Source organism: Cebus imitator, unplaced genomic scaffold (genome assembly GCF_001604975.1).
Source record: "Cebus imitator isolate Cc_AM_T3 unplaced genomic scaffold, Cebus_imitator-1.0 Scaffold425, whole genome shotgun sequence".
In the NCBI taxonomy this organism is placed as follows: domain Eukaryota; kingdom Metazoa; phylum Chordata; class Mammalia; order Primates; family Cebidae; genus Cebus; species Cebus imitator.
In genome coordinates this window covers 53,697-66,620 of record NW_016107740.1, presented here as the reverse complement: position 1 = coordinate 66,620, position 12,924 = coordinate 53,697, and the positions used below count along the sequence as shown (strand labels likewise).

General features: G+C 45.5%; 1 protein-coding gene across 1 annotated transcript; it reads right to left on the bottom strand.

Annotated features, from left to right (window-relative positions):
* Nucleotides 1–7,440: 7,440 nt before the first annotated feature.
* Nucleotides 7,441–12,309, bottom strand: PHOX2B (paired like homeobox 2B). The gene is made up of 3 exons (XM_017509850.1): nt 11,709–12,309; nt 10,682–10,869; nt 7,441–9,685 (listed from the first exon to the last, which is right to left on the bottom strand). The coding sequence occupies exons 1-3, from the start codon at nt 11,947–11,949 to the stop codon at nt 9,170–9,172; spliced, it is 945 nt and encodes a 314-aa protein (XP_017365339.1). The 5' UTR covers nt 11,950–12,309; the 3' UTR covers nt 7,441–9,169.
* Nucleotides 12,310–12,924: the final 615 nt, after the last annotated feature.

Below are 12,924 nucleotides of genomic sequence, written 5' to 3'. Positions count from 1 at the left end.
CTAATCTGTCATTGATGGACATTTAGGTTTATTCCATGTCTTTGCTATTGTGAATATGCTGTGATGAACATACATGTGCATGTGTCTTTATAGTAGAAAAATTTATATTCCTTTGAGTGTATACCTAAGTTCGTCAAACTGCTTTCCGTAATGACTGAACTAGTTTACATTCCCACCAGCTGGGCATAAGTGTTCCTTTTACTCCATAGTCTCACCAGCATCACCTTTTTGTTTGTTTGTTTGTTTGTTTATTCTTCCATCAGTAGTAGAGTGCTTAGAGAAAATAAAATTTAATCTTTTCAGAATTTTCTAAGAAATTCTGTTTGTGTTTCAATGCACCTGAAGGAAATTCCAGCATAAGTGGATGAATGTCCTCAGATATTTCCAAATGTTATTTATTTATTTATTTTAATTAATTTTTTGAGACAGAGTTTCGCTCTTGCTGCCCAGACTGGAGTGTAATGGCATGATCTTGGCTCACCACAACCTCTGCCTCCCAGGTTCAAGCAATTCTTCTGCCTCAGCCTCCCAGGTAGCCGGGATCACAGGCATGCCCCATCACATCCAGCTAATTTTGTATTTTTAGTAGAGATGGGGTTTCACCATCTTGGCCAGGGTGGTCGAACTCCTGACCTCAGGTGATCCACCCACCTCGGCCTCCAGGTGGCTGGGAATACAGGTGTGGGCCACTGCGCCCGGCTCAAATGTCCTTTAGGTTATAGCTTCTTTCCAGTCAATTGAAGGCAAGAATGGACCTACAGAGGAGTTTCCATGCGTGATTGTTCCAATACATGGTCAGGTACAGGGATGTTAAAATGTCTGAATATTTTAATAGCACCCAGCTTTCAGTGACAAGGTTGGAAAACTTTACTTCAGTATGAAACAGTCTTAAGAATTATATTAAGAATTTTTTGTCCAATTTTTAAAATCAATATTGGAGAGCAGACTTTTTCTAGCCTTCAAAAAAAGATAATTGGTTAAGAAAACAGTAAAGTTTTTCACTCTCTTCCCTCTCTGCTAATTTATATTGCTCTGACTTAATACTAAGATGGACAGTGTATATAAATTATATCTGTAAGAAATCAAAGATTGTGGAGGAAGGTAAAAGGGGTGATGGGTTTCTTGTATTATCCTCTACTTTAAAAAAAATTGAGATATTATTTACATACCATAAAATCCATCTTTTTAAAGTATATAATTCAGTGGAGTTTCAGGAAAAAAAAGAAAAAAACATGGCTAAGGGTGGTACTGAGTTCTAGGCCATGCTAGTGACTTTTTTGGACTCTGGGAGCCCCAGAGGATGGGACTTTGAGGTCAAGCAACATGTGTTTGGAGCTTATCTCTGGCACATGCCAGCTTTGGGGTCTGAGCGAGTTGCTCAGCTTTTCTGTCACTTGGATTTCTTTTCATACCAATGCCACCTACCCTAGAAGTCTTGATACACTATATAGATAACAAATGCAAAACAGCTAGCCAAGTATTCAACACATAGTGAGTACTCCAAAAAGCACAATATCTTAAGTTTCAAACAAGTTGGCTTTACATTCCTCTTTTGTCCAAAATGGCCCTGCCACTGGGGCCGGAAAGAAATTAAGTTTTATACCCAGGCTCTTCCTGTTCTGGAAATCATCGCCTAAATCATCTGAGAAGTCATATAGCAAGTAGTCATCCACTATGTTCCCTAATGAAATTATATCCAGGTAAGAGGCCTTTATTTCCCTTGATGTCTGACTTTCCCCAGAGAGAGGTCTTTGACATCAAACACATGGCTAAAGTAACATCACTGCTCAATCAATTGGCTTTGGGGTAATCCAACAGACCCGGTAGCTTCAAGTTCAGCCAAAAAGTAAAGTGAGTGACAGCTAGGTAACTGAGGAATTCCTTTCCTTTTTTTTTTTTTTTTTTTTTAAGGAAAAAAACAAACGTTTTTAACATATTGATTAAGAGGCTGAGCTTTGGGCTGAGTCTTTGCCGTTATTAATGATGTGACCTTGGGTAAGAGTCAATGGATTTGAATCTCAACAGTGTGGTACATGCAGCACAGTGCCCAGCTCATGTAAATCCTTCATAAACAGTAGGAGGGTTCTCCAGTCCTGCTGAAGCCTCTGAATTGCCTCCTGCTCTCCCCTGCTTTCTCACTCACCTCCACCCAGCCAGTGGCCTAGAAAACCCTGGACCTTTCTTTGTGCAACTTGGAGGGCTTGTTTTATTCTCTTTTGTCTCTTGAAGGAGCATGGGATAGCTTTAAAACTTCTCTAAGATTGCATCCACCCATGAAATGAAATGATTACATGCTCTGATCCTGAAGAAATGTTCTTACAGTCAGTTTCACAGAGAGACGAACACCCTGTTCTCATCAGCTGGCCAGGAGACAGGAATGACATTCATTCCTAGTTTTTTGTGTGGGTGCCATAGACCCCATGGCAGCCTGGTGACATCCAAGAATCTCTTCTCAAGATAATGTTTTAACCTGTAAACAGTAAGGAACTTCTCCCCAGCAGGGAAAGGCTGGGGAGATGTTGGTCAAAGGATACAATATTTCAGTTAGGTGGAAGGAATAGTTTAAGAGATCTTCCCTGCAACATGGTAACTATTGTTAGTAACAATGTATTGTTTTCTTGAAAGTCACTTAGAGGGTGGATTTAAAGTGTTCTCACCAGGCACACAAAAAAATGGTAAATAGGTGAAGTGTATATGTTAATTAGCTCAATTTAGCCATTCCATAGTGTATATATATTTCAAAACATGTTGTATACGACAAACATATATAGTTTTTGTCAATTAAAAATAAATTTTAAAAATTGCTTAATAAATAAAGAAAATATTTAAAAGGAAAGATAATGCGTCAAAGTGCATAGGATTACAACAGAAGTCAATTGACATAAAGTTATCAAAAATGTTTTAAAACAAATTTGTGCTGTAGTAACACGTGCTTCTTCAGTAATGCCTTAAATAACAAGATGTAATGCCTGGTTTAGTATTTATCACCATTTCAAACTTGTTAAGCTATCTATTAAGATAGCTTCAAAAAACTCTACTGTGAAATGAAAATATCTGTGATTTCCACTGGCTACAAAGTCACAGGTACTGACAGTTACTACTGTAGCTACGTTGCCCACATTCATCATTAAAGAAAATGCTGTGTTTCAGGTAGAGGTTACTGAAAATGTGTACGTGTTTTTCTCTTTCTCCCTTGAATTCTATCCATGAACCCAAGGTTGAGAACCCCTGCATTAAGCCAAGACTAATACGATTCAAAATGTCTACCACGGCAGTGGGGACATGGTCATAGACTGTTTTTAGATAATCCTGCCTGTTGGTCTAATGAGGTCACAGATCTTTGCACTGTACTTTGCTTTCCAACATGGAGATACTGTAAGGTAAAGACATTTAGTCATTATTATTATTATTTTTGTTTTTGAGATGGAGTTTTGCTCTCGTTGCCCAGGCTCGAGTGCAATGCACCATCATGGCTCACTGCAACCTCTGCCTCCCGGGTTCAAGCGATTCTCCTGCCTCAGCCTCCCGAGTAGCTGGGACTACAGGCATGCACCACAACACCTGTCTAATTTTTGTATTTTTAGTAGAGACGGGGGTTTCTCCATGTTGGTCAGGCTGGTCTCGAACTCCTGATCTCAGGTAATCCACCCACCTCGGCCTCCCAAAGTGGCGTGAGCCACTGTGCCCAGCCCATTTAATCATTATTTATCCACATAGATTTGTAAACAGCCACTCTGGAATGAGGGCTGGAAGATGAAGGATGCAGGTGGGCTTTTGTCATTTGCTCCATCTGTCTGTCACAATGGTGATGAATGAGCCCAGAGGCTGACATCTTTTCCTGTCCACCAACTGATGTTCTGCACTTCATAAATGTAACTGTTTTTCCCTTCCACATTCTATGCCTCTGGCTACTCCTTGTCTTGTTCACTTACCAGAAAGAGACCGTGAGCTGTAAATATGTTGCCTTGCAGAAAACATTCTCCCTCCTTCTGGGGATTACAAAGCTTTTCAGGCCTTGGACTTCCTTCTGAGTCTGGCTGGGATTCCCATCCCAACACTGTTCTCCTGTTGCCCTTTCTAACTTTCACCTGCCTGCAGTCTCTTGCAAAATTTCCTCCGGGGTCTGATAATGCGTAACCTTGTGGACTGAAATGAATTCCTTCTCTTGTGAAGACTCTAAAGAACAATGGTTAAGGAGCGCGTGCTCCAGACACCAGCCAGCTAGGGCTGCAATCCATTCCTGCTGCAATCCTGCTAACTGTGTGACCCTGGCATGTTACCCAATTCCTCAATGCCTCAGTTTCCTCATAAGAAAAAAATGGAAACTGCAATTATCTCACAGATTAGACATGAGGACTAAATACATTAAAACTTGTAAGTTTAAAATGGAGCCTGGCATGCAGTAGGCACTCAATAAATGTTAGTAGGTGTTACTTGTCAGCTCCTGACTGATTTTAGTCTGCTCCTGTCCAGCCTCAGCAAAGTCACCAGGTAGCACAGATCCCTTCTCTGAATTGAGGACCATCTCTAAGCATAGGCTATCTTTCTAAGGATATGCAGCAGTCACAGAGATGCATCGGAAGTGAGTTTTGGACCGCTACTATTTGCTGTGTTGTCTACTTCCCTCTGAAACCACTCTCCGAGTCTCTGCACTCTGCCATTTTGAAGGAGACTTGGCTTACGGGTGGCCATCTGGCATCGGGTCTGCAGCTTTTGTGAAGTCACATGTGGTCCCATAGTTGCCAAGAAAAAGGATGCTTTGATGAGCCAAAATGCAAATTTCTTAGGAGAGGAAAAGTGAAAGTGAGCTTGTTCACACTGTGCAGGGCTCCAAGGAAATGACACAATGTGAGAGACAGAGTGTCCTGCCACTAGACTCCGTCATATTACAGGGATATTATTTTGCATTTCATCATAGACTTGCCTCCCAACAGTTTGCTTCTTTGATCAGTAAAAGAAGCAGAGGTAACCCAAATTAAAACAAAGGTGGTATTCAGAATACTAGAGCTACAGTGGGGTGCATCAGACGTTTACACTGCATCCCTGCAAAAGCTGGGATGGAGGTGAGTGCATGGCTTTCTCACCAATCCCCAGAGTTTCCCTTGTCCTGGAGGCAAGTCACTCAAATGAGCTCAAGGCCAGGAGAAGGAAATTTGGCAACCCTCATCAGTTTATTCACATCTGAAAGGATTTCTAGGGCCTTCCCTGGGGTTTCCAAAAGCTCTTCTGTGGCTATTTGTTTTTCCTCTTCTTTCTCTATCCCTCTTCTTCCTCTCTCCACTCCTTGTTCTTTTTCTCTGCTGGTCTTGCCTTTTCCAGAATGCTTGTCCACTAGCCTGCCCATCAGCTTTCAGAGACTTACCTCGTGGTCTTCCATGACTGAAGGAAGGTGAACTTTCCTGTGACAAGGCCCAGGACCTTGATTGCTCTTTTTGCCAATAAATTCTTGCTTTTGTGGTCTATCTCAGACCTTCTAAGTTATATTTACAACCAAAGACTAGAACCTAAGAGGTCTGGCAATTGCTAGCATATTAGACTAGCACAATTAGTGGATAGTCTAATATGGACAATGTTGTCTTGGAGACTTTACCGAAGGGCCTTTAGGGAGATTTTTTAAAGAATATTTAAAAGTCTTTTTTTAATTATTCTTTTTTTTTTTTTTTCAGACAGGGTCTATCTCTATCACCTAGGCTGGAGTGCAGTGGCATGATTATAGCTCATTGCAACCTCAGCTCCTGGACTCAAGTAATCATCCCACCTTAGCCTCCCAAGTAGCTAGGACTACAGGCATGTGCCACCACACCTGGCTAATTTTCCCCTCCCTCCCTCCCTTCCTTCCTTCCTTCCTTCCTTCCTTCCTTCCTTCCTTCCTTCCTTCCTTCCTTTCTTTCTCTCTCTCTCTCCTTCCTTCCTTCCTTCCTTCCTTCCTTCCTTCCTTCCTTCCTTCCTTCCTTCCTTCTTTCTTCTTACTTTCTTTCTTTTTTTCTCTCTCTCTTTCTCTTTCTTTCTTTCTTTCCTTCCTTCTTTCTAGAGATGAGGTCTTTCTATGTGGCTCAGGCAGGTTTCCAACTCCTGCCTTCAAGCGATCCTCCTGCCTTGACACCCCAAAAGGTTGGCATTACAGGTATGAACAACCATGTGTGGCCCTAAAAGCCTTCTAGAAACATGATTTGAAGTTTGATATGACACAAATATTTGACATTTCTGAATGAACCTGACTGATCAAATGCAAGCCACATTTGGATGTTTGTGGTGAGAAGCCCTTGATAAATTTAAACTAGATCAGCTGCCAATCCTTAAACCAGAGGAGGGAAACTATGGCCTCCCTTCAAATGACGGGAACTGAATTATGTGTTGATTATGCCCAGCCAGAGAGGTACAACGGTAAGGACCAGAAGTGTACACAGGGCTTCTGCTTGGAGAAATTAACCCAAGGGTCCAAGAAGGAGGCAGGACTCCATTTCGGGGCTATAGTGAGGACTCCTTCCCTCCAAAAGAGATCATTAAGGCTGTCAGAATTCCTCCCTGCACCTGTTCCCAAGGTAGTCCAAGTTCTGGAATTTTCTGATTTGCATTTCTTATAGGGTAGTTAGTGGTTCTCATAACTGCTAGAACTTAAAGCACATTGCTGGACCCACCCCTAGAGTTTCTGATTCAGTAGGCCCGAGGTGGGTCCCAAGAATTTGTGACTAGCAAATTCCCAGGTGATGCTGATGCTGCTGGTCCAGGAGCCACACTTTAAGAACCACTGATACAGTTAAAAATTGCAGGCTCTTTAATGAGATTTTCTCTCTTCAAAGGCTGGCCCCATCACTCAACAGGCCCCTGTTGCCTCCATTCCCTCACCTGTTTAAAAGAAAACTGGGCATAGGAATTGTATTTGCTTCAGGGCCTTGTTTTGAAGGATAGATTAGGAAATGCATGGAAGGCACAAACCTGTTCCACACAATACCTGATCACCTGCCCACATGGAGTTTGTCAGGTGTCCCGGGGTGTCAGTAGTCTGCAGGGTTTGGGGGAGCTGGACAGCCTGGACCTTGCCAGATATCATTGGTCTTGAAGGCACCTGCATGCAGAATCCACACTGTCATTTCAAGTCCACCTCAAAGACATGAATTCAAATCCTGTCTTGGCTGCCACCCAGTCCATGGATTCACAGCCAGATGTGAACTCTTTTATCAATGCCCTGGTGTGCTTCTGGGGACAGAAAAGCATGGACAAGAATCCTGCTTGCTCTCCCAAGCACTAAATTTTATATTTGGCTGAATTTGGCTGCATGGGTTTAGATGCCCAGTCACCTGGATTTCCAGAACCAACTGGGCTTCTTGCTATTTTTTAGTACAATTTCCTTTATCTTCCCTTATCCTTTTAAAATAAAACTTAAAAAAAAAATGACCAATCAAACAAAAATGAGTCAAGAAAAAAAAAGAGTTCAATTGCTAGACTTGCTTTTTGTTTTTATTATCAACAATCAAGTTAATGGTACACTCTTGGAAAACTATATGCACATGTAGAAATATTTCCCTTTTAAATAGAAGCATTCATTATAACACATATAAATAAATTCAAAAATCTGAAACATAACTTATGACAATTGTGTTCACAAACGTAGTCCAACAGGGGAAAAAAAAGAAATCAGACAGACATGCACCTGATAACAAAAATATATACCATTGTCTGAACTGTGGTCTCTCTAACACAAAAGATTGAACCCGTGAGAACCTTGTTACACCATAAAGACACGCCATAGAGACTACAATAAGAGAAAAACATTATACGGTCAAGTAGAGGAGACGGTCTGTACTGATATTAACACGATACAATTGAGTCACAGAACACAGTTGTAGAAAGACACCGAAAAAGTTAAAGCCTCAACATTCAACTAATATCTAGAGTTTGTGCCTTTTAAAATAATAATTAAAAAATCCCAACAGAGATGTCTAAACTGCGCGAAGAATGGAACCATCAATATACAGTCCATCCACCATATAGGATGTGAGTCCAGTTCGGATCATTCCAACAGAAATGCAAACCGAGACACTTCTGCAAGCGTGTGTGTGCCTTTCCCTTGCTCGGTAGATTTCTCTGCAGCCAGTTATGTGGACTGCAACTGACTCCAATCCAAAGCAGTGCCAGAAAGTTCATTAAAAGCTGGTGGAAGAAGAAAATGGCGACGGGGTAGGCGGGAGCGAGGGGAAAAAAAAAAAGAGTTGCGAAACATGAGACACATTTTGCAGAGTTTGTAGATGAAAAGGCATCTCATGGATAGGGTATCTTTCAGGGCCTAACGGCTGCAAAGATTCGGGATTGGGAGTTGCAACTGTGTGGGGTTCCGATGCGCTAATGGCGGGATGGTGTTCGGCCAGGTGGGACAGGCAAGGGGGCACCAGAAAGTCACTTCTGCCACCGGGAGAGTCTGAGCGAGTCGTCGGTCGCCACAGTGACCCGAACCCAAGGACACGATAGGAAGGTGGGCTGGAAAGGCGTCCCTACTCTTCCCTGAAGAAAAGCCCCAAGAGAATCCGTGCTGTTAGCAGGGAGAGGATTTAGGGATTCACAGGATCGAGCCCTCAGCTCCAGCTGCAGCTTCTTCCCTAGCCCCTCCTTTAATTTGTCTTTTTTCTTTCTTATGTTTTTTAAATCTTTCTGGGTTGTTGGCTTTTGTTTTTTAATGGTTTCTGCCTTCCAACTTTTTTGTTTTTAGTTTTACTTTTTTGTCTTTTATTTCTAAGCAAGCCACTGAGTTGGTTGCGGCCCCCCATCTCTTCCTGTCACCTGCTTGGGCCACAGACACACATTCCCCGAGACAGACACAAACTGACACGCAGACACAGCCCCCTGAGAGTGCCCCCGCGTCCAGACCGCACTGCTCACAACCCCCGGTCAGCAGGCGGAGCCCTGGCCCCGCTGCGCGGCCGAGGCAGGTGCGAAGCCAGGGAAGTTTGTTTGTTTTGTATTATTTGGGGCTTAAGGAAGGGGGAGGAGTGGGGTTGAAATGAGGGCTACGCTGTTTTCCCTTTATTCTTAGCGCGATTACTTTAGGCCCTCGAGGAAAAAGCCACGGCAGCAGCGACGACAATAGCCTTGGGCCTACCCGCTCGCCCACTCGCCCGCCCGGGCCCTGGCTCGCCAGATGTCGCCGCCGCCGCCGCCGCCGCAGGATCCCAGATCAGAACATACTGCTCTTCACTAAGGCGGCTTTGGCACCGTTGGGTCTTTGGAGCGAAGATAGGACACTAGCGAAGGGGCCTCCAAGCGAATCCGGGATGGAGGTGATGGGGCCGGGGCCAGGAGCCCAGCCTTGTCCAGGGCCCCCAGCCGCAGCCAGACCTCCAGCCGCCGCCGCCGCCGCAGCCGCCGCTGCTGCTGCCGCGGCCGCCGCCGCTGCTGCCGCTCCTCCCTTGCCGGGTTCGCCTCCCGGGCCCCCGGGCCCCGCCGCCCCTGGAGCTCCAGCCGGGCTGGGCCCGCCGCCGCCGCCGCCACTCGCTCCGCAGCTGGGGGTGGGGTTGGGATTGGGACCTGGGCCCCCAGTGCTGTCCGGGTCGGTGCTCTTGGCCTCTTTGCTCTCGTCGTCCCTGGAGGAGTCAGACTTTTTGCCCGAGGAGCCGTTCTTGGCCGCGGCCGCTGCGGCTGCAGCTGCGCGCTCCTGCTTGCGAAACTTGGCGCGGCGGTTCTGGAACCACACCTGGCCCAAGACGGAAGGAGAGACGGTGAAGCAGGGGTGGAAAGAAAGAAATGGGAAAGAAAAGCACGAGTTAGGGTGGCCCACGTTCTACTTTGGCTTGTTTTAACACCCCCCTCCCCGCGCGCGGTGATCACACCCACGCGCACTCAGCCCACCGAGTCTACGCCTCCTTGTTGCCGTGCATCTTCGGAGAAACTTTCTGAGGGCGAGCTGAGCATTCCAGGGAAATGAAGCCTTGCAGGAGAGTTAAAAAGATTAGAAAGAGTTAAAAAGGCCCCAGGTCCCAGAAAGACCCTAAAAGGGAAGGCCTTATTTTGGTGAGTCGGCTTCTTGAGCAAGCCCCGAGCTCGCCATTCACCCCAAGCCCTTAGGCTTAAAGTTAAACTCTAATTTTAAGGAAAAGGGTTTGCTCCAATGCCCATCTCGGGCCTTTGGGCCTGGAAGAGCCTGCGTTTGGTGCGAACCGCTTCTCCGTGGGGGGCTCATCCAGGGAGCCGCTGTGGCCAACTTGTGAGCGCACCTGTGTCTAATAGGTTAGAGTGAGCCGTGGTTCTTGACCTTCATGAAGTCACAGCCCCTTTGCAAATCTGATTCAAGTCATAGTTTCCAGAAAAATGCACCTATATGCTATGGGGCCAGGTAAAACGCACTTGAGTTAGGAGGCATTTGTAGGGGGAAAAAAGCATAAAACCGGAGCAAAGTCTGCACACCTTCCACCACAGGCACTTCCTGTCCCCTGGCTCATCCACGTCCTAAGGCCCCCCATTACCCTGCTCGGGTGAGAAACATTTGACAGCTGTGCATAAAATGCCAAGAGCGCGCTCTAAGCCTTTCTCGCACGCACAGCCACACCAAATCTAATATTTCTGATCTGCCCTGGGCCCCTAGCTCCTTCTCACTGAGGCTCCAGGACTTCGAATTTCACCAGCCGCCGCTCACCCCCACACCTCCCCGGACCAGTGCGGCGGAGCCGGATCAGTTTCCAGGCGAGCGTACCTGGACTCGTGCCTCTGTGAGGTCGATCTTCAGGGCCAGCTCTTCCCGGGTGTAGATGTCCGGGTAGTGAGTCTCCGCGAAGACCCTCTCCAACTCTTTGAGCTGCGCACTGGTGAAAGTGGTGCGGATGCGCCGCTGCTTGCGCTTCTCGTTGAGGCCGCCGTGGTCGGTAAAGAGTTTGTAAGGAACTAGAGAGAGGATGACAGAGGAGAAAGTGAGCGAATCGGCCGGCAGCACGCCGGCCGTGGAGCCAGAATGTGGGGACTACAAGGTCAGATCATCCGGCAGCCGCTACCTACACCCGTGCGGGACAGTCGCAGAGAGAAGCCGCTGGAATAAACCGAGGAAATTTGTTATCTACGGAAACCCAGGCTCAAACTTCGGGCTTGGCGGCATCCTTTCTGGCACAAGCGCCTTTGGTTGGATTGAAACAGCGCGATGTGACGGACTTGGGATAGTGCTTTCAGCAGGAAAAAAACGAGAGAGGAAAAAAAAAAAAATCCAAAAACATCAGTCGGAATATCAGGGAGCCAGGAAAGAAGTTACCAAACAGTCCCACTTTGGGAAGTTTTCAATTCTCAGAAAGTTGAACCGGCTCAAAAGTTGGGGACAGTGCTGCAAAAAAATAATAATAAATTAAAGAAATAATCATAAAAATGACCAGCCAAAGAGGTGTGAGCTGCTGTCGGTTCTTAAAAAAAGAGACACTGCCAGTAATGAGCTTTACTCTTTGTTATTTAATTATTTTCTAAGCTTTACGTCTCATCGCAAAGTAAATAAATTATGCCTATCATTTTGGCAGCTTAAGATAATTTTGTTGGCGGTTCGGGTGTGACTAGGATAGTGTAACCCTGTAAGTGAATTACCCCTCCCTGCAATCGCTTCTAACGTGATAAATTCTTTCATTTGTGTAAGCAAATTTCGTTTGGTAAATACTAAACACATTTCCATTTTCAAATGCAATCAAGGCTTCCTATATACGAGCGGAAAGGCGGCTTCCTCCGCTGAGAAAGCTGACGGTCCTTACCTGCGGCGTACGGACTGCTCTGGTGGTCCCTGAGGGTGCCCAGGCTGCAGGATCCCGGCGTGAGGGACGGGCAGCCGGACGTGGCCCCAAAAGTGGTCCTTATCGGGTTATACTGGAAGCCACTGGCCTGGCTGCAGGAACTGAAGTCAGCATAGGCTGAAGCCAGGCTCGAGGTGTCCATCCCAGCCATACAGGACTCGTAGGCAGAGGAATTGAGGTAAGAATATTCCATTTTATACATTGAAAAGGTTCTGGATGGCTCAGCCAAGTGGAAAAATGAAATAAAAGATGGATATGGAGAAGGTGGCTGGAGTGGGGAGATGTGCACAGCTCAACGCCTGCCTCCAAACTGGCCTCCTTACTACCAGCAGAGCCTAGTTTTATGAAAAAGCCTCCTATGAGATGCCTTGTCTGAGGTCTCTAGAGCATATAGTCCTCATAATAAACTTGGCTCTTTCCACTTGGACAATAGCAAAGCGGTTGGTCTTATTGCTGGCGCTTTTTACATGACAATAACTCATCCGTCTATTGGGCTGGCACTGGGGAACTGAGCTGTCCAACCTCCCTATCATTGATTCCTGCATCTCTAATTAGAATTTAATACCACACCATTACGCACTGAGCCCCTGATCCTCCCTTCTAACCAGCTCCCTGCCCTTTAATTCAATCACACTACTTGGAAATAATGAAAGTTGGGTGACGATTCTCCCTGATCCAATTTCCCCGAGCTTTTAAGCCTTTTTAACTGATCATATACCTTAGGCATAAATTGAGATAGTGTGTGTATTTTCCCCCTTCTTCCTCCTCTTCTTTTTTTCCCCCCTCGGTTAGGGAGAAGAAACCTTGATGTCATAGAAAACCTGTTTTATAAGAGTGTTACATGCTCAATTTAACAACAAACCTACCCCCCGAAGTGCATGAAATGTTATAAAGGACTGGGACATTGGCAAGACTCAGGCACCCTGTAACATAGAGTAAGTGAGCCAAGGGGGTTTATGTGAACGATAAACGGATTTCTTTAAAAATACACCTGGTAGAGGGGGTTAAAAGAGAGAGAGAAAGCATCTTATAAATTGCATTTCTCCTTGCAGCTTAATGTGCTTTCAAGAGACTCGGGGTATATAGCCACTTAAAACTCTGCGTATACAGCCACTTTAAAAAAATCTGAGGAAAGATTTTGAATGTAAAACATCTGGATTCTCAACTGTGGTGTGTT